Raw genomic sequence first — 21,019 nt, 5'->3', positions numbered from 1 at the left:
TATGTGAGGATAAGAAGAAAATGAAGAGGTAAGAAAGGCAATTTGTTCATTTGCCTCCCCCACACTTCAGAAAATTTCCAAGAGCAATGTGAGGATCATATCTTTGGTTCAGCTACTCTTAAACACAAAAGCAGTAGAGTGAAACTCAATATACGTCAGTCCCATCTACTGAGACCACTTAAAGGATTATGACCAGAAAGGTAAGCATTCTTTCCTCTATAAGCTGAATGACAATAAAATAAGTTTTAGGTAGGATTTATAAAATAGAGAGGTTCTGGTGTTCTTTTAAATTTTGAAATAAACAGTAGTAGTTAGTCGTGCTCTGTTAAATCTCTGTATCATTGCTGTTCTCTCAAAGAACTGTAAGCAATAACATGAGTTCACTTGCAATTATCAAGGGATGAGTTAAACCCCAGAGAGGAAATTGTATCAGTACTTCTGTAGCATAAATGAAAGTGACAAGTCAGAAGTTGTATATTTTCTCTCTCCACTCTTTCCATTCTTCTCTTATTAACAAACATATTCTTATCATTCAAACTTCTTTTTTTCCTGTCATTTCATATTTACCTCCACATTATACAGGCAGTCCCCGGGTTACGTACAAGATAGGGACTGTAGGTTTGTTCTTAAGTTGAATCTATATGTAAGTCGGAACTGGTGTCCAGATTCAGCCGCTGCTGAAACTGACCAGCAGCTGACTACAGGAAGCTTGAGGCAGAGTTGCTCTGCCCCGGGCTTCCTGGAATCAGCCACTGATCAGTTTCAACAGGCTGAATCTGGACGCCAGTTCCAACTTACATACAGATTCAACTTAAGAACCCCAGGCGTCCCCAAGTCAGCTGCTGCTGAAACTGATCAGCGGCTGATTCCAGGAAGCCCGGGGCAGAGCAACTCTGCCTCGGGCTTCCTGTAGTCAGCGCTGGTCAGTTTCAGCAGCAGCTGACTTGGGGACGCCTGGGGCAGAGCAGCTGGGGTGCTGCCAGGTTGGTCCATTGGCGCCCAGAGCGGCGCTGCGGGACCAACCGGCAGCGCCCCAGCTGCTCTACCACAGGCGTCCAGAGAAAAGCCTGGTTTGCTGGGGGGGAGGGAGGAGGCGTGCACTACCTGCGCCCCCCCCCCCCCCCCCCCAGCAGACCAGGGAGATGCGGCGGCGGACCGAGACACACCACGGTCCTGCCGCCTGGGTCCTCCACGGCTTTGCTCCACGTCTCCCTGGTCTGCTGGAGACCAGCAGACCAGGGAGACGTGGAGCAAAGCCGCGGAGCACGCGGGCAGCGGGACAGCCCAGAGGCACCTCGGCTGTCCCGCTGCCGGCGTCCTCTGAGGCTTTGCTCCCCATCTCCCTAGTCTGCTAGAGACAGCAGACCAGGGAGACGGGGAGCAAAGACAGCCGCGGCGCGTCTGGGCTGTCCCGGTGCCCGCGTGCTCCGCGGCTTTGCTCAGCGTCTCCCTGGTCTGCTGGGGTGGGAGTTCCCCCCCAGCAGACCAGGGAGATGTGGAGCAGCTTTTCTCGCCCTGGAGGACACGGGCAGCGGGACTCTGGTGCATCTGGGCGTCCCACCGCTCCAGTCCCCGGGGTGAGAAAAACCCCGTTCGTAACTGCGGATCCGACGTAAGCCGGATCCGCGTAACTCGGGGACTGCCTGTATAGTCTTCCTTTTACTCCATCCTTGATTACATTCCTCTTCTAAAGATCCCTTTTATTTGTTTTTCTTCTCTCATTTTCCACTATGTCATATCAAATGGCCACTCACCCCATTAGAAGAAACTTAGTACCCAAAAGCATACAGGGAAAAAGAAGGGATATTGGTGTGGAGCCACCTATCCTAGAAATTCCTGTTCTTCACTGACACATTGAGCTACCATTGGAAGAAAGCACTGTTGATGACAGCTGTGTGGGAAGTGTGCAGCCAAGCATCTGCTGTCACAAACTGTTGGACAACAGCTGAGTAATAGTACACTATGGGTGCCTCTCCAGTTGCCTAAAGTATAGGCTCATAGAAACTGCAATTCGTCAGAGAGGTATTATACAAACTTAAGAAAAAATATGAGCCAAACTAACAAACATTTTGGATGTATAAAACATATATTCTGTAAAACTAAATTGTGTCAGTACTGATGAAGATATTCTTTATTTTTTTAAAGAGAAACCTAAAGATGCATGCACTGCACTTTATAAATAATAGCTCAAAACAAAAAAGTGACATAAGCAATGTACATAATAGTTTCAGGGGCACTGTGGTGCTACATAGGGAGTACAAATAGCAGCAGGTCAGCTGCAAAACCACTGTTTTCTGCCCTGATGCAAGGCAGAATGGTGGCATGGTGTGCTTTATGCAACAGAACTGACAATACTTGTACAGACATTGAATGAATCTTGTACCTCACATTAATACAACTCACCAGGTAAACATCTTAGTGTAGATGAGTCTCAGTGTAGTTTTCCCATATTGCCAGACTGGGATAAATTTTAAAGGGGAGTTTAGTGATACATCATGAGTGTCTCTACTTCCCACCTACCACCTCACCCCCAAAGGAAATTGCTTTGTTTCTACTGCAGCAAAAATGACATTGAATTGAGATGGGTGCACAAGTTCACAGTGTATGGTTAAACAGTTTAATTTTATGTTCAAAAAGAACCTTTCATAACATTACTCATGTATAACTCATGTTCTTAGAATCAACATGAGGAGCAACAATATGGAAAAAAGTACACAACCCTGGGATATTTAGATTACTTGCCAAAAAAGGCATGCAAAGAAAAGCGTGATAATCCAGTGAAAAGATGGAAGATTTAAATTATTCTTTTTGTATCGATACACTTAAAAAATTCTCATGAAAAAGAAATATCACTCGCAATTTACATTCCATTCTTGTTAAATTGCTGTTTCAATGATATTTTTACAAAATATATGTTTATAACTCCTTGTCACAGTATGGGCTTTGCCTCACTCATAACAGGAGTATGAGACTAGACTCAAAAGGAACAGAAAGAGGCTGAAGAACATAATATCTGGGAAAAACAGATTTTGACTTTATTAAAATAACTTTTCAATGTGAATAAACAAAGGAGAATGTACTTAAATGACAAGGTCCATTCTATTTTGAGAGACCTCAGAAAGGGTAAACAGGGAATGGAGACACCCTAACTACATTCTTGTTAAATTGAAATCTGTAACCAGAGTATAGTGGATCTATCACTTTGACATAATTTAATAGAGAAAACTTTGTACATATTCATCTTAAAAATTGGAAATTCATCTAGACAAAATTTTCATACATTTTTAAATGACTATGCCTGTGAGAAAATACATTATATAAGATTCAGCATCCTAGCACAAAGGGCACGAGGCAGTCATGTGCACTTCAATACCTCCAACATTTAAACTTTGATTTTCCTAACTTAAAAGGCAGTATCCTTAAGTTACTTTCCCCTGTAATTACCAATAAGATTGTTCAATCTTAAACTTTTTCCAGAGTAAATATGACAGTGTGAATAATTTCTGGATTGAGCTTCTGTTGCATCGTTCACATGCAAAGTCAGTAACTCTATTGCTCCTCTGTACAGATATCCTCCCAATTCTGTTATTCCTCTTAACCACGTACTTCAAAAATTCCACCAGAAATGTCCACGTAAAACAATAAAACCAGCATATGGCTCTCTCTTCTTGTGCTTCCCATCCACCCTCCCTCAACCTACTAGACTCTTTTATCAGTATGTAGCTCCTTGCCATTCATGTGCCACCATAATTAGAGTCACTGGACTTTAATACACAGAGAGAACCATTGACTCCCAAGTTGGGCTCAAGAAGGCCATGGTCTACAATCTACAACCATGAGATTATGCAAACGCACTTGAATACAGTGTGCAATATCTAAGTTAAAACTCCTAACTAGCCAGTAATGCCACTTCTTACTGAATCCAACACAATTAAATACACTTGAATGGGCCATGTCTGGTTGTTTGAGATAAGCTCATTGATACAGCTTTTTTGTAGCAGAGTATAAAAACAAAATAGCTTATGATAATTCATGCGAAACATAGAAGCTCTTTGAACTAGGGATGTGAAGAGCTAACCTGTAAGCATCACCTTTATTGGGTGATGCTTACCAGTTATGGTTAACAGGTGGCCAGGGGGCTACTCCAGCCTTGGGAAAGGAGGGCGCCAAGTATCTTACATTGCTGGAGTTGTGTTTCTTAATCGATCACTAACACTAATCTAATACTGTCCGTGTGTGCCTGTCTGTTCAAGAACTTCTCCTAAATGGTAAGAGCAAGGGCCACCAAATTCAGCATACAGCTTCCTCTTATCATAATTTAAAGCAAAATGAGGGTTTTCTTGTGCCAGGAATGGAATCACTTCTCATAAAATCATTCAGAAAAGACACAGAACCACCAGGCAGGTGAAAGAGGCGGACTGGCTGCTTCCCCCCCCACCCCCCCATCCAGGATTGCCCTAGCCTCAAGCCTCTGACCCCCAGATGCCCTTTAGGTAGGGCAGTGGAGGGCTGAAGCTCCCCCTCCCCCATTCATATGTGAATATTGCTGGCTTTTCCCTTTCATCAGGGAGCAAGGAGAAAGTGCACAGTTAACTGCATTCCTCACTCTGCCTGCGGCATTCAGGGGGCAGATGAACTTACACATGCCCCAGACAGGAGACATGCACCCTCCTCAGCTGCGCGCACTAGAGCTGCAGCAGCCATAAAGAGGTGCTTCTCACCTAGCCACAAGCTACTAATGGTGTGAGAGCTGGGCTAGTCCTCCCTCCCAGGGGTAGCCTGCATCCTGAATCCCCCATCCCCAACCCACCCCAGCACAATGATTTAAATTAAGCATGTACATTTTCATTTTATTTTTAAAAAAACTGAAAAATTAATTCAGTTAAGAACCCCAGCAATGCTGGGTAAACCTTCTAGTAATACATAAGCAATGGAGGAAAATGTCTCTCCCCCCCCCCCCCCCCCCCCGTCTCCCCTCTATGTAAAGGACCATGGTGAAACTCAGTGGGATCCATGAAGCCCACTGTACACCCACAAAATAAAATCAAAATTGTATAGAATCTTCTTCCAGAGTTTTTTAAAATATGAACTCTTTTGATGAAAAGATACTACAAACTGCTTTTACTTTCCGATTTGTGCTGGAATCGAACAGACTGACTTGTCTTAGTAGTGGGTGCTGTATCTCCCATTTCCCTAAAAAATGTGTTTCCAGTTTGGCTCAAGGAATGGGTTGGGCTTTGATGCTGAATTTAAGCAGGGCATCTCACTTAGCAGAACTAGCTCTCTATCTTGTAAGTCCATGCAATGTTCACATAGAGAGGGTTCAGGGACAGCACTACCAGGGCACTTCTTGGCTACTAGTGGGGACAGTGACACTTCTTTTCCTCCTTCCTATGCATTCATTCTTCACCCAGAGAAAGGGAGGTTTGTACAATACAATGCTTCACTTCCCTGTCCTATCTGAAGCACATAAAAGGAGCAGAAAAATGGAATACAGATCACAGACATTAGTTCAGCCCATTAGTGTTGATATTATGTGTATGCAATTCAGGAGTAGGTAATGTAGTACTGAATTTCCCCATGGGGCTGCCCTAACTTGCTTAGCTTTTCTTGATGCTAACTGGCAAGCAAATGTAACTGAGCCTCCTTAAAAAGTTACTAGCCCACAAAGGTTAACTTTTTCTCAACACCTGATTCCCACAATGTTTCTTTCCTCCTTAACAACCAAAGTCATTTGCACAAAGACAGTTTTATTATTGCTGACTTTATCTGCTCATGCTTCCTTCCTATTCAGAGAAACAATATTTGTGATGTTACTGTTAAGTGCTCTGGATACATACATTATCACAGGATTGTGCACTTTACATACTGGAATAAGCAGAAAGAAAAGAAGCCTCCAAACAATCATGTAACAGAACACTCAGATGATAAAAAACAGAGGTAGATGATAAAATGTTTAGTCTTGTCCACCCTACAGCTGTCACCATCGTTGGCCCCAGTGATAAATTATAGATACAAAGTTTATTTTTTCAGTTGTGGAAAAAAAACTCCATTCAACTTTCATATTCTTAGCCAAAGCATTTTCCAGGTATGGCATATGAACAACAAAGGTTCACGTGCAATACTTCACAAATGCTTGGACTATGAACATGAAAGTTACAAGTTTTTTCATAAGTGATAAAAATTCTTCCCAACTGGCAGCTGCTATGAGTGTACAGGGATAGAAAAGCCAAATGATAAATCTAATCAACCTCTGGATGGGGAATGAGACTGAACACAAATAAGAGAGATCTGTACTAGTCAGAAGCAAGATCTCTTCTTCCTTCCCTTCCCCCATTACCAACTGAAGGAAATAGAAGACAGCTAGAATTCTATCATCAGGCTACAGGAACAGTTCTTGAGAGCTTTACTTGTGCAACAACTTCTTGCACACCATGAGGCAGCGAACAGGGGCTTGCTTTCCCCTTCAAAGTGCTGCTTGTTTCCAGACACTAGCTGCACAGTCATCCCCTACTCCTGCAGCCAGCACTCGCGCTGCTATCCTTCACCTGTGCTTCTTGCCTGACACCACTGAGGCTAAAGGTAAAAAAAAATATGGCTTGTAAGTGTACATGTTCATAAGTTGGATTTTGAAACTTGGGAGCACCTGAATTTTGTTCAGTGCCGCATCTGTTGTATTGTCACACAGAATATAAAAGACCTTTCTAGATTTACAACTCTTTCTGGGTTTTTTTTTCCTTCCCCAACCTCTTTTATTGGTTTCTCTCCCCATTCCCTGTCTTTGAGTGCCTCCTATATCCTTTTCTCTGAATTTACTTTCTTGCAGCAACTCTGACTCACCTACTCATTGTGTTTCACTCCTATTCTCACCCCCATTCCATCCACTAAAATGATCTGCGATTAAACAGTTTATGTTGACAATGAAGTGTCATCACAAGACTTCAATACTGATCTTCTAGTCAGATTAAAATGGGACATGAGCGTTCAGCTCTCTGGGTTATGGTTAGAACACAGATATCACTGAATTGGGAACATTTGAAAGCTTATCTCTGCAACAAGAAGAGTTAGATGTTCTTTTTTTAAAAAAGAAAAAGATTACATTCTGGAGTCTCCAAAAAAGCATTATGGTATAACAAAGCTACATGGGTTGACCACACATTTAAGGACCCTTTGATGGATTTTAGCTAGACAGTACTGCTAGAATTTACACACAGTTCAGATTACCTTCACAACTAGGGCTCAAATAACTTTTAAAATGAAAATGTATCTACCATTCACAAAGAAAGGCTTCCTGCTTGCAAGTAGGGAACTAGATTTTTCAAGTTCTATTCATGCATTATTTGGCTATATGGTTAATAAATAATACATTTAAACAAGCTGTATTTAAATGCAGAATGAAATCTGACTCCAGAATTAATAATTAAGCTGATTATGTATATTAGAATCTCTGCTTGATATTCACTTGTAATCGGGATTATTGGACATAATTGAAACATTTTAGTTAATTGCAACATTTTTGATACCTTTTTTAAACATGAAAACACACATTGTTATTCTAGATACATTATGCAGCAGGTGCGACATTTCAGTTTGAGATGAGGCATCTCTCTTTCTACATTATCTTTAATTAGGATGGCTTGTGTTTCTTTTTAAATAGCCAATGCAATTCCATACATTTGCAGAGAAATTTGAGATGTTCCAGTCAAGTTAGCCACAGTTTTTGAATTTTGATTTACAACATTTTGAAAATCAGGCTAGCGTTTGTTGACACTATTTTTTTTTTTGAGAAAGTAAAAATAAGTATAGCTCTGAACTTGAGGAACATTATGGTATTAATTGCAGCTGAAATCCTGCAACTTTGCTGTTTCTAATAAAAAGCAAGGTAACTGTCTAGTCATCAACTAAGCTTTTAAAAATATTGGAGTGAATCATTATAATCATCAAACACTAAAACAAAAAATTTGAAACTAGTCATTTTAGAGAATAGCATAAAATGCACATACATTGTTAACTCTAGGTATAATTGAAGTTCTCATTAAACAGAGACATAGGATCATTTACCGTGTAAATATATATTTGTGCATATTTTTCCCCTCCCATGTGCAGCATTCATCATGTCACTAATTTAAACAGAAATCTTTGAGCATCCTACAGTCACACAAGCTTAGCACACCATACCAAGTACATTTGTAGGATAACAATTTCTAATTCCAGTCCATAGCGCTTAGACACATTATCTGGGTTTAACTGATTTGTTAATTGATTAAATAGTTAATACTGACACATTGAAGTTTGAATGACAACTAGTTAACATCCCATTGAAAGAAAGGGTATTTCACTCTTGTTGTTTAAGTGTGAAGATGGTAAAAATAACAAAAAATAAAAAGAACAACTTGGCTCAAATTATCTGCAGTCAGGCATTTCTTAGATGGAAGTTATATTTTCTACTCTAAAAACAGCCATGGAGGTTATCAGAAATCCAGAGAAACCCTACATTTATACATTCTATGCAAATTATACACAAAGTTGTATTTTTCCTATTCCCATTAATGAAAAATCAAAAAATAGTCTTTGAAGTTCAATGAGGACTGCTTACCTTGGTTTGAAAAACAAATTTTGTATTATACTAAATAAACTTCCCTAGAGCAAGAAGAACATCTTCTAAACAACAAATAACAATATACATCCTCAAGCACCAAAACAAAGTTTGAAATAGGAATGTAAAATCCTATTTAATTAGTTACCAGCTAAACATTAAGTAAAGCAGCCCCCACATATGGCAGACCTGGCCTGGGCAGGCAGGGGAGCTGTTCCAGCAGAGCAGCCCCCCTGCCCGTCCCCTTTAATTGGTTAACCGGTTAAATGTAATGTTTAGTCTAAATACCAATTAGTTAACTGTATGTTTATAAATACAGAATACATCAAACTATTATGGTGACAGGAATGGTACCAAGGATCCAAAGAGGACACAGCAAGACCTCAAAACTATGATCTGCATCTATGCCAAAGAGTTTCAGCTCTCCACAATAAAGTTAAAAATTCAAGCTGTCTTCAAACAAAGCCATATAGCAGAAACTTGAAATGATTAGTGCTTACCTTGATTCTCCACTGTTTCTTATGCTTTCCTCATCACTGTGCCCATTCATTGTAAATATTCAGACGTTTAAAATACAAGTCCACTCAGTTTTTGAGATGGATATTAAAAGTCAGCTTTGTTGTTGTCCTTGTAGTCCACGTGTTTTACAGGTGGCTTGTTTGTTAGACTGTTCACTAAAGGTATTCAAGATCCTTTCCCAAATTACCTAAAATAGAGTTAGACAAAAGTATTTAGAATATTATTTGAAATATTGCATGGTTTCATAAACCTCTGGGGATGCCAAAGATACAAGAATCAAATATGAAATCTACTTAATTAAAAAAAAATAAGTTTCTGGAACAGCTGCAATTACTGATGGTTTTGTAATCACTTTCCTGTTTTAAATAATGGTTTCTCTTTTTCCTATTGCTCTGTGAAAAGGCCACACAAAGAACAGAGTACAACTGGCTATACAAAGGAACTGCTAAACTGAAAGTACTGTGACAAACACAAAGTACACAAACTGAAAATAAATAAAAATATTTTCTAGTTTACAGTAGGTGAGGAAGTACTACTTGTGAATATTTTGGGATGTTTATTGAATGTATCATGGGGTTAAAAAGCATGATCAGACTTAGTTTCTAAATACTACTGCATTATAAACTTTAAACAAGGACAAAGTTAAAAAGACAAGTAGTTTATTTCAACTGATGGAATAAGATCAGTAGAGATATTATAAACATATGGTAAAAGCATTTCTGCTGTTCAGGCATAATATTTTAGTTTATTACCACACAACCTAACTGCAAGACATTTAAAAAGTTGGTCTGGTCAAGAGTTATCCAGTAACAAATAACTCAAGATCTCACAGCTGGAAAGGTTATTTTTTCACATATCAGGATAATCAGAAATGTGGGCAGTCAAGTATCTGAAGTGTCTGAGATCAGTGTAAGTGTCCTATACCAGGAGTAAAAGGATGAACCTAACAAATCAGCGAATGAAGACTGCCCTCAATCCTACTGAATGGAAGTGAATGAGACTAGGGTTTCGCATACAGGGTTCCCCCCACCCCACTTAGTCCGGATGCCTCCTGATTTGCCCACAGTGATCCGATTGTCTGTCCTGCCGGGATTGCCTCTGGCCACGGCTACTCTCAGGCATCATCCGCAACACAGTCTCTCATCCAGGCCAGTACACAAAGGACATGGCGGAGGGTACGAGCGACCGAGGAGCCCGATAATTCTGCCTCAACCAGACACCCAACCCGACCGGGAATCAAACAGGCCGCTCACAAGGAGCCGAGCGCGTCCGTGGAGCGGCCCTACGCCGCAGCATTGACTGACGCAGTTGAGGTCGGAGAGCCCCTGTTGATCACAAACATGTGGGGTCTACTCGTTCAACGAAGCTGCCCGATGGGAGGCCTGGCACCCGTTGCGGACCGGGCTCCTCAGTCCTGCCACCCCAAAGTCACTCACCGGCATGTCCATCCCCGCCAATCGGCCTTTTGCACCGTCCAAATGTACCCGCCAACCCCGGTGCTCGCAGCTCCCTCTCCCCACCATGCACCTCCCCGCCTGCTGTGTTGTGGGACCCCCTGGCTAAAGAGCCCCCTGCCGTAATCCCCTAAACGCAGCGGCCTCCCACTTTCCCAACCACCCGCCCTCCATGAGCGCCCAGGTCAGAACCGCCTCCGCCCCCTCCCGCCAATGGTCGGTCTCCCCCCTCCTTCGTGGACACTTCCCCGCTCCCGGCGCGGCCTGCACTGGCGCCGCTCTTGGCCACGGCTCCCCGGCCGCCGCAGCCTCCTGCGCGGGCCGCTGAAACCCGCTCCCCACTTCGCCAAGGCACCGCGAGGGCCGCGCTGCCGGCCCGCCGACTCCCACCGCCCGCTCCCAGGAGCCAGCGAGCCCCCGCTCCCTCCGCGGCTCACAGCGAGCCCCGCTCCCTCGCGATCATCACCCCCGCGCGCCCGCCCGCCTGGAAGCAACGAACAGGCCCCACTCCCGGCCGGCTTCTTCCCACTCAGCCCCCGGCCTGGCCGCTGAGCCCGGGCAGCCGCAGCGAGTCCAGCTCCACACCTGCGAGAAACTAACGAGCCCAGCCCGCGCCCGAGCAGGCCGCTTCCTACCTGCGCGTGTCCCGGCCGGGCCTCCCCAGGGCTGCGCTGTCGGGACACAGCGTTATCCCAGTGGAGAGCAAAGTGCTGCCTACAGCCCGGGCTCGGGGGCTGCTCCGGCCGCCGCCGGGCCTGGGCCGCTTCTCCCGCGCCGGTCGCACTGGGCCCCTCGCTGACCTACACGACAGGCTGGCCCGCGGCGCCTCGCACAATGAAGCCCGAACCGGGAGCGGGAGAGAACCAGGGTGCCGCTGTGCCGCTGCCGCCACCGCTTAGGTCCTCCCGGCCGCCGCCATCACGCTACCACCGCTCAGTACAGGCTCCCCCTCCCTCGGTCCGATGGAAACCCCGGGTGTGATGTCAGCCCGGCGCCCTGGGACAGTGTGTGAGCAGAGGGAGGAGCTACGCGAGAAGGCAGGACTGGAGCAGCCGGGAGTAAAGTGGCGGCCTGACAGGGAGCAAAGGAGAAGGTGGCGGACGCTGGGCGGCATAGCAACTAAGGGTGAGAGGCAGAAAGCAGGCAGGGTGAAGCCAAGGGTCATTCACTGTTGGGCCTGCTACCGGCATCAGTCAGCAGTGGAAACTTATATCTGCAGTGTCCCAGATGTAAGTAGTTGCAATCTTCTCTAACTTTGGTCAGATCTTTCTTGGGGCCACCGTGAACCTGGCTTATTTTAAAAATCTTGGCTCGATTTGGCTTCTACCACGAACCTTAAGAACAAGTTTAAAATGGTTCCTATCCGTTTGTTTCCTTCCAGGTTTGTAAGTAACCTCACACTAAAACAGGAAGGTGATCGTTCCCACGCCATTTCTGGGTTTATATGCACTAAGAAAGACAGTGGCATGCTCTTCCTGAGACATGGAAGCCTACACTACTGGAAGATTTTTTGCTCTCACTCCAGCTGTTCTCATCTTCATGGGACTGATGAAGTGAGACTATTATTGGACCATTTATTTAATGTTATTAAACATGGGGGGGGAGGGAGAAATCACAGGGATTAAATATTTGTCAATAACTATTACATTCTCAGTATTGTTGATTTAAAGTCCAGGTATTTCCAGATAATATACTACATGCATAATGTTTCTGTTGTGTTGTACATATTATATATATTCCATTCAACAGCCATTTCTTTGCCAAAAAAAACAAAACTCTGATTCCAGAATTCCATCCAGTATATCCTGCTTTGTACACTGCAAGGCTAGATTCATTATATGTTAAGGCCAGCAGGAACTATTGTGATTGTAAAATCTGACTTCCTGAATAACACAGGTCACAGAAATCCCTCAAAATAATGACTCGATCTTTTAAAAAAAATAATTTAAAATTTATCACTGGTGGAGAACCTAAGTAGAGTTGCCTGTTAGTTGTGTGCTTTTGCGACTGCTCAGGAGTGATTTAAATGCCATCCAGCTGATTAACAGCCCATAGCTAGGTTTTATTTCTACTGGGGGTGTGAATTCACACATGCCTTGGTTCACATAAAAGAATATATTCTGCACTTGGATGGAAAAGATTAGAGGAAACATTGACCACAACCCTTGGTAAACTTCCAGTTGTGAAGTATTCAAACTGTTCAAAATTCATGCCTTACTTCCAGTTTGAATTCATCTAGCTTCACTGCCAACCACTAGATATTGTTATACCTTTCCCTGCTACCTTGAAGAGCTCATATATTAAATGTATCCTTCATGTAGATATGTATAGACTATAAGCAAATCACTTCATTACTTTCTCTTTTAGATAAATAGAGTGTGTTCCTTGAGTCTGTCGCTCTAAGGCAGCCATGGCCAACTAGCAGCTCGCGAAATGCATTCGGCTCCCCCCCATATAAGTGCAGCTCGCGAAGCTGCCCCTGCACTCCTGAAAACGGTTCCTGTCTCCCGGCTCCCTGTGCTCACTGGGGCAGAAGAGCCATCCAATATGACCATTCAAAATGGCATCTTCAAGATGGCAGTGTCCAGTGGGAGCCTGATGTGGCCAGAAAGCCTTTAACCACGTTTCTTAAAGGGATAGTCCTTTTTTTTCGCTTGACCAAATGCGGCTGGGGGCTTCTTCTTTTTTTCATTGCTCGACAGCTTCCCCGGCTCTTTGTGCTATATGCACAACTATTTTGGCTCTTTGCCTATAATGGGTTGACCACTCCTGCTCTAAGGCTTTGTTTCTAATCCTTTAATCATTCTCATGGCTCTTTTATGAATTGTCTCAAATATATCAATATCCTTCTTGGTAAATCTAGCAGCAGTTGCAACATTGCTAACTACCCTCTCTACTCCTACTCAAGATTCCTCTGTTCAGCATCCCAAAATTGTATTAGCTTGTTTTTAGTCACAGCATCACATTGGAAGTTCATATTCAGCTGATTATCCATTAGAATCCCCCAATCTTTTTTTGAGTCCCCGCAACTTGTGATGGTATACAAGAATACCTAATGTGTATACACGGCCCTTGTCTCTATTTATCTGCCATTTTGTACCCTCAGAAATTATATATATTCTGTCATACTCCAACTTCTTGCTGTTATTTACCAGATAGATTTTGCTTACACGGCTAGCACCATGGGACAATTGTGGTGACAGCTTTTAAAATCTTCATCACAAATGCTTACAGACAAGGTTTCATTTATAGTGTTACCAGGTATTTACTAACTAGAGGTATGAGTTTCAAAGCCATTCAAGGACTTGTAAGAATGTATTGTTTGCTTATTGAAACAAAGATAGCAAAGGGGAAGTATCATAAATAGGTACTAAAAAGAGTTGCTGGATTATTATAATAACTAGAATGAGGAAGTTAGACAATATTTCCCTGCTTGTTGTGCTATATTAATCTGGAGAGCAGAAGCCTAGCACAGCCTAAGACAACAGTAATTAATGCCAAAAGAACATTTCAGAGTGAATATTTGGAGTCAGATATTTGTTACATACCTGTTGGCTGCTAACTCTCTTGAAGGGTAGGCAAGGGGCGATGGCAAGAAAGAAAAGAGTAGATGGTAAGTGAAGAGAAGGTGGGTGATAGCTGGCTGGGTGGGAAGGGCAGAGTAGGCTGCTGGTGACAGCAGGGGAGGGGAGAGAAGTGGAGGGTATGCAGGGGGGCAACAGCAGGGAAGGATGAGTGACAGCTACCTGGGCAGAAGGAGTGGGTGGTAGGTAATGGTAGGTAATGGTAGGTAATGGTAGGTAATGGCAGGAAAGGGGAGGATGGGTGACAGCTGACTGGGCAGGAGAGGTAGGATAGTTGTTAGGCCATGACAGGGAAAAATAGGGTTAGTGCAGGCAATGGCAGGGGAGGGGAGAGGAAGCTGCAGGAGATAGCAAGGGAAAAGAGGTAGGTAACTATCAGCTAGGTGGGTGGAAGCTAGAAAGCCTTGCTCTGGCTGCTGCACTGCAAGGACTGGACAACTAAACTGTTCACCATCCGCTGAGGTGACAGTTGGGATCCCCAACAGCCCCGCTTTAGAACTCTAGAGCTGATCCTGGAACTGGGAGAGCCTGATTGGCTGTAGCTTGTAATGAAGCTGCCATCTCAGCCAAAGAGGTTTCAAAGTACAGATGGAGACTGGAGAAGAGGCAGCTACTCTTCCACTTCTCACAACCTTAGAGAAACTGCAAAACCCTGTTTTTTTACCTTGCCTTTTCCTTACTGCAGGAGTTCTCAGACTTCCTTGTGCATTTCTGACAACAAAAATTGCTACCTGCCCCCAGCAGGGGGGATTGAACCCTGAGCTAATCCAAGTCCCCCATCCTGGCTAGGAGGATCAAAGCCAAAGCCCCACTGTCTTAGGTGGAGGGAGGTGAGGGGACCAAGATGAATCCCAAGCCCAACAGCCCTGGATGGGGCGGGAGGTTAAAGACAAAGCCCAAGAGCTTCAGCCCCAGGTGGGAAACCTGAAACCCTGAGCTTCACCACCCAGGGCTGAAATCCTCATGCTTTGGCCCCAGGCTATGGGGTTTGGGTCCCAGGAAATTAAAATGGGGTCTTCAACCACTTTAAGAATCACTGCATTACAGTGATACCACACTAGCAGCATTTAAAAACAAATTAAGCTCGGTCCTTGAAGTGAGGAGAGATGGGATTTGTTGAAATACGTTAAAGTGTCCAGAAAAAAAATCACAATGATTCAAAGCCTTGAAAACCTTTCTTAAATAGATTGACCTTCTTGTCAAAGAAAAGCAAGAAAGAATTTAGTGATGTGATGGATCACTGGAAGTCTTTAAACCAAAACTGGATGTCTTTTAAAATATATGTTCTAGTTCAGCCAGAAGCTATAGGTTTAGTGCAGAAATTACTAGGAAAATTCCATGGCCTGTATTATCTAGGAGTTTAACTTAGATTTTCATAATGGTTCTTTTGCCCTTAAAATCTATGAACATGTAAGTTTACAAGTACCATTGATTCATCTGTGGTAAAATGCCATGGTGATGGATTTGCAAGGGATTTATCCAGGTCCCATTCAAGTCAGTTGAAAAACTGCCTCCACATCAATGGTGCAATAACAAGCCTTAAATGAGGAGTTCATCCCTATGAAACAAACATGGTCCACAGAACTAGGAAAATCTTGAGAAAGTAAGCATCTAATCCTGAATGAAAGCAGAGAAAGGAAATAGAGGGTATCTACTGAATCACAGAATCCTAGGGCTGGACTAGACCTCAGGAGGTCATCGAGTCCAGCCCCCTGCCCAAAGCAGGACCAACCCTAACTAAATCATCCCATCCTTTGTCAAGCCAGGACTTAAAAACCTCTAAGGATGGAGATTCCACCTCTCTAAGTAACCTTTCCAGTGCTTCACCACCTTCTTACTGAAATAGTTTTTCCTAATATCCAACCTAGACCTCCCCCACTGTAATTTGAGACCATTGCTCCTTTTTCTTCAATCCACCACTACTGAGAACATTGTGGGAGACCATATCAAAAGTTTTGCTAAAATTAAGGTGCATCACATCAACTGACTTCCCCATGTCCACACAGCCAGTTACCTCATCATAGCAGCTAATCAGATTGGTCAGTCATGGATTCATTGAGAATCCCCTCCATGATTTTTCCAGGGACTGAGGTAAAGCTAACTGGTCTGTAGTTCCCTGGATTGTCCTTCTTCCCTTTTTAAAAGATGGGCACCACATTTGCCTTTTCCCAGTCATCCAGGACCTCTCCCAATCTCCACAAGTTTTCAAAGATAATGGCCAAAGTCTCTGCAATGATATTTGCCAACTCCCCCAATACCCTCAGATGCATTAAATCCGGATCCATGCACTTGTGTATGTCTAGTTTTTCTAAATAGTTCCTAATCAGTTCTTTCTGTACCGAGGGTTGCCCACCTCCTTACCATACTGTGTTGCTTAGTGCAGTAGTCTTGGGGCTGACCTTGTCTGTGAAGAGAGAGGCAAAAAAAGCATTGAGTCCTTTAGCTTCTCCCACATCATCTGTCACTAGGTTACCTCCCTCATCCAGTAAGAGTCCCACACACTCCCTGATCACCCTCTTATTGCTAACATGCCTATAGAAACCTTTCTTGTTTCACTTCACATACCTTGCTAGCTGCAATTCCAATTGTGCTTTCAGCTTCCTGCTTACTCCCCTGCATTCTTGAGCAATATATTTATACTCCTCCCTAGTCATCTGACCAAGTTTCCACTTCTTATAAACTTCCTTTTTGTGTTTAAGATTTCACCAAAGATTTCACTGTTAAGCCAATCTGGTCACCTACCATATTTGCTTTTCTTGCCGGATGTTTGGGATGATTTGTTCCTGTGCCTTCTATAAGGCTTCTTTAAAATACAGCCAGCTCTCCTGAATTCCTTTCCCCGTCATGTTAGTGTCCCAGGGGATCTTGCCCATCAGTTCCCCGAGGGAGTCAAAGTCTGCTTTTCTGAAGCCCAGGGTCTGAATTTTGCTGCTCTCCTTTCTTCTTTTGTTCAGGATCCTTAAATTCGATCATCTCATGATCTCTGCTGCCCAGGTTGCCACCCACATCTACTTCCCCTGCTAGTTCCACCCTGTTTGTGAGCAGCAGGTCAGAGTATGCCCCTGGTTTGTTCCTTCAGCACTTGTACCAGGAAATTGTCCCCAACATTCTCCACAAACTTCTTGGATTGTCTGTGTACTGCTGTATTGGTCTCCCAAGAGATGGCAGGGTGATTGAAGTCCCCCATAAGAACCAGGACCTGTGATCTGGAAGGTTCTCTTAGTTGTCTGAAGAGAGCCTCGTCTGCCTCATCCACCTGATTTGGTGGTCTATAGCAGACACCAACCACAACATCACCTCTGTTGCTCCTACCTCTAAACTTAACCCAAAGACATTCAATGAGCTTTTCTCCCTCTATATACTGGAGCTTTGAGCAATCATACTGCTCTCTTACATACAGTGCAACTCCTCTTTTTCTCCCCCGTCTGTTCTTCCTGAACAGTTTATGCCCTTCTATGACAGTGTTCCAGTCATACAAGTCATCCCCCCAAGTCTCCCTTATTCCAGTCAAATCATAGTTCTTTGACTGTGCCAGGGTTTCTAATTATTCCTGTTTGTTCCCATGCTTCTTGCGTACAAATATGTTAGATAACTAGTTGATTGCTCTACCTTCTCCGTTTGAATCAGGGGTCCTCTTTTGTTGCTCTTTCTTCCTTGTGTTTCTTCCCAGTATCCCACTCTCCCACTTAACCTCCTCACTAGCAAGCCTGCCCGCGAAGATGCTCTTTTCTTTCTTGTTTAGGTGGATACCGTCTCTTCCTAGCAATCCTTGTGCAGGAACTGGGTCCCATGGTCAAAGAAACCAAAGCCTTCTCTCTGACACCACTTGTGCAACCACGCATTTACTTCCACGATTTGATGATCCCTACCTGGACCTTTTTCTTCAACAAGGAGGGTGGACGAGAACACTACTTGCATTTCAAATTCTTTGATTCTTCTTCCCAGTGTTACATAGTGAACCTGCTCAAAGTCATTCTTGGCCATATCGTTAGTTCCCACATGGAGAAGCAGGAAGGAGTAGCGATCCAAAGGTTTGATACATTTTGGAAGACTCTCAGTCACATCCTGAATTCTAGCTCCTGGTAAGCAGCACACTTCTTGAGATTCCAGGCCTGGTCGGCAAATGGATGACTCTATCCCTGTGAGGAGAGAGTCCCCGACCACCACCACCCATCTTCTTCTCTTGGGGGTGGTGATCGTAGAACCCCCATCCCTAGGACTACGCATCCTATGCCTTCTTCTGATCCCTTCCATGAGAGGTCTCTGCCAAAACATTCTCCACCGTAGTACCTGTGCAGAGAGCCTGAAAGTGGATACTTACCTCTAATGGAATTGGGGATACCTGCGTTAGCTTATTTCTCCTGGAGATTACATTTCCTTATTCTGTACTGCCTTCACTGGTTCTTCAATCTTCTGTGCCTGCAGTATTAAATGCTGCCTTTTATCGAGGAAGTCTTGATCTTCTCTGATGGAGTGCAGGGTTGATACTTGGGCCTCGAGTCCTCTAATTTTTTCTTCCAATATGGCAACCAGCTTGCACTTAGTGCAGATGAAATCCCTTCTATCTTCTGGGAGAAAAAAGAGAGTGTAGGCATCAACCAGTTTTTACATTGTGTCTAATCTAAAGATTTATCAGAAGTACCCAAGGAAGAAAGAATTTAAAATTCCTACCAATAACAACAACAAAGTGGACAACCTAAACAACTTCAGTTACTTAATTACAAAGTACAGTTGGCTCTTTAATAAGCATTCAAACTCTAAATATCACCAAAGATACCAAATGCTAGTCAAACAAATCCTTCTACTTTCCCATCTCAGTTCTAAAAACCTATACATGATCCTTATTATCCAAAACAAAATATATTTCAGTTTTTTCCCAAATCAGGGAAAATATGTAGAAAAGCATTAGCTATAGAAAAAGTAGCTACAATTAAATACATTCAAATCTGGTGTGTGTTAGAAACACCGAATAAATTCATATTGCCAAACAATACATTTTTAAAATTCATAGTTATATCTACTACAGATATAGTGCTTGGTCATGCCGTGAGGGCAGGAGACTGGACTTAATGACCTCTCGAGGTCCCTTCCACTTCTAGTATTCTGTGATTCTATAGTGATGGCAGTCATTTGGAGGAGAAGGAAATCAGGCACTGTTTCCAAGTAAAATGATTGGTTTAGAAACCCATGCCATCATTAATGTGGGAAAATCACACTGTCAAACAAAAGTAAAAATATAATGATTTACAGTACACATATCTAAATTTCTTTGCATGAATTCCAGTACTAGAGTTGGAATTTATATTGGAAATATAGGTGGATCTCTACATCTGTATATAGCTGATGGGGCTTCACCTGCAACATTTCCTTCACAAGATCAAAACATTAAACCAGAAATATTTTAAGCAAGTGTATAACTTCATGCAAATGAATACAGGCAGTCCCCGAGTTACGCGGATCCGACTTACATCGGATCCACAGTTACGAACGGGGCCCTCCCTCTCCCTGGTCTCCAGCAGACCAGGGAGAGGAAGCAAAGCGGCGGAACACGCGGGCAGCGGACAGCCCAGACGCGTCTGGGATGTCCGCTGCCCGCGTGTTCCGCCGCTTTGCTCCCCGTCCCCCTGGTCTGCAAACCAGGAGGACGGGGAGCAAAGCAGAGCAAAGCCACGGAGCCCGAGGGCAGCAGGAGAGCCACGGCGCGTCTGGGCTGTCCTGCTGCCCCCGTGCTCCACGGCTTTGCTCCGGACGCCTGTGGTACAGCAGCTGGTGCGCTGCCGGTTGGTCCCGTAGCACCGCTCTGAGCGCCACTGGACCAACCCAGCAGCACCCCAGCTGCTCTGCCCCAGGTGTCCCCAAGTCAGCCGCTGCTGAAACTGACCAGTGGCTGACTACAGGAAGCCCCTACCCCGGGGCTTCCTGGAATCAGATGCTGATCAGTTTCAGCAGCAGCTGACTTGGGGATGCCTGGGGTTCTTAAGTTGAATCTGTATGTAAGTCAGAACTGACCTCCAGATTCAGCCGCTGTTGAAACTGATCAGTTTCAGCAGCGGCTGAATCTGGACGCCAGTTCTGACTTACATACAGATTCAACTTAAGAACAAACCTACAGTCCCTATCTTGTATGTAACCCGGGGACTGCCTGTAGTCCCAATGAATGGTTAAAGCCTTGTCTTCACTAGAAAGTCTTTAGCTCAACTTTCTAATGTGAAAGCTACAAAGTGCCTTGTCTTTGCTGAGATTTTGCCTTGTGTTATCATATATGTTCTCAGGACTTAAGAACATACCTTTTTCCCTAGTGCAGTTGCATGTTAAGTGTTTCCATTATCAGGTTTTTAATGAAGTTATTTTTGCACACACATCATTTATCACAAAGCTCCTAAAGCCATGGGCTATTTCTGCCTTTTGTTTATTAGATTGTTAGCATGTTACTGCGTGTTTCACACATACATTGTCAATGTATTGCACAAATTAGAGGCACAGATTTGCACTTAACACTTACATTATTTTAAAATCTGACTTTTGAAGTTATCATTTTGAGAGTAAAGGTACCAGTTCATGCTTTTCAGACTATCTGCAGTGAAGGAAGACAATTTTGCATTGATTTAAAATCAGTTCACATTTAGGAGCTTTTCTTCATAATCATAAAAGCATAAAAACCTTGTATTTTAAAAATAAAGACCTGTAAGCTGCAGTTTTTCATGAGATAAGATAAATACCTAATACAAATAATAAGCATACCTGACCTTGGACCATATATTTAACACTACTAGTTTAGTGCTGTCTATTTCCTTTGAAAAACAGTGCCTACATTTCTCTAATACATCTTTTCTATTATTATGTATTATGGTAGTGCTTAACAGCAT

At 43.5% G+C, this 21,019-nt stretch overlaps 1 protein-coding gene across 5 annotated transcripts in view; it reads right to left on the bottom strand.

Annotated features, from left to right (window-relative positions):
- Positions 1–14,136, bottom strand: part of CHD1 (chromodomain helicase DNA binding protein 1) — a 96,211-nt gene extending 82,075 nt beyond the window's left edge. For 4 of the 5 annotated variants that reach the window (XM_075932080.1, XM_075932081.1, XM_075932082.1 and 1 more), the window contains exons 1-2: positions 11,205–11,342; positions 9,097–9,302 (exon numbers count right to left, since the gene is read on the bottom strand). In XM_075932080.1, the coding sequence (XP_075788195.1) occupies positions 9,097–9,146 (50 nt within the window). In that variant the 5' untranslated portion in view covers positions 9,147–9,302; positions 11,205–11,342. Of the gene's footprint in view, positions 1–9,096; positions 9,303–11,204; positions 11,343–14,117 lie in introns of those variants that run through there. The other variant, XM_025187610.2, reaches the window with a different exon arrangement.
- Positions 14,137–21,019: the final 6,883 nt, after the last annotated feature.

The sequence above is a fragment of the Pelodiscus sinensis genome, chromosome 6 (genome assembly GCF_049634645.1).
Source record: "Pelodiscus sinensis isolate JC-2024 chromosome 6, ASM4963464v1, whole genome shotgun sequence".
In the NCBI taxonomy this organism is placed as follows: Eukaryota; Metazoa; Chordata; order Testudines; family Trionychidae; genus Pelodiscus; species Pelodiscus sinensis.
Note: the sequence above shows the minus strand (reverse complement) of the source record. Positions and strands in the feature narration are given on the sequence as shown.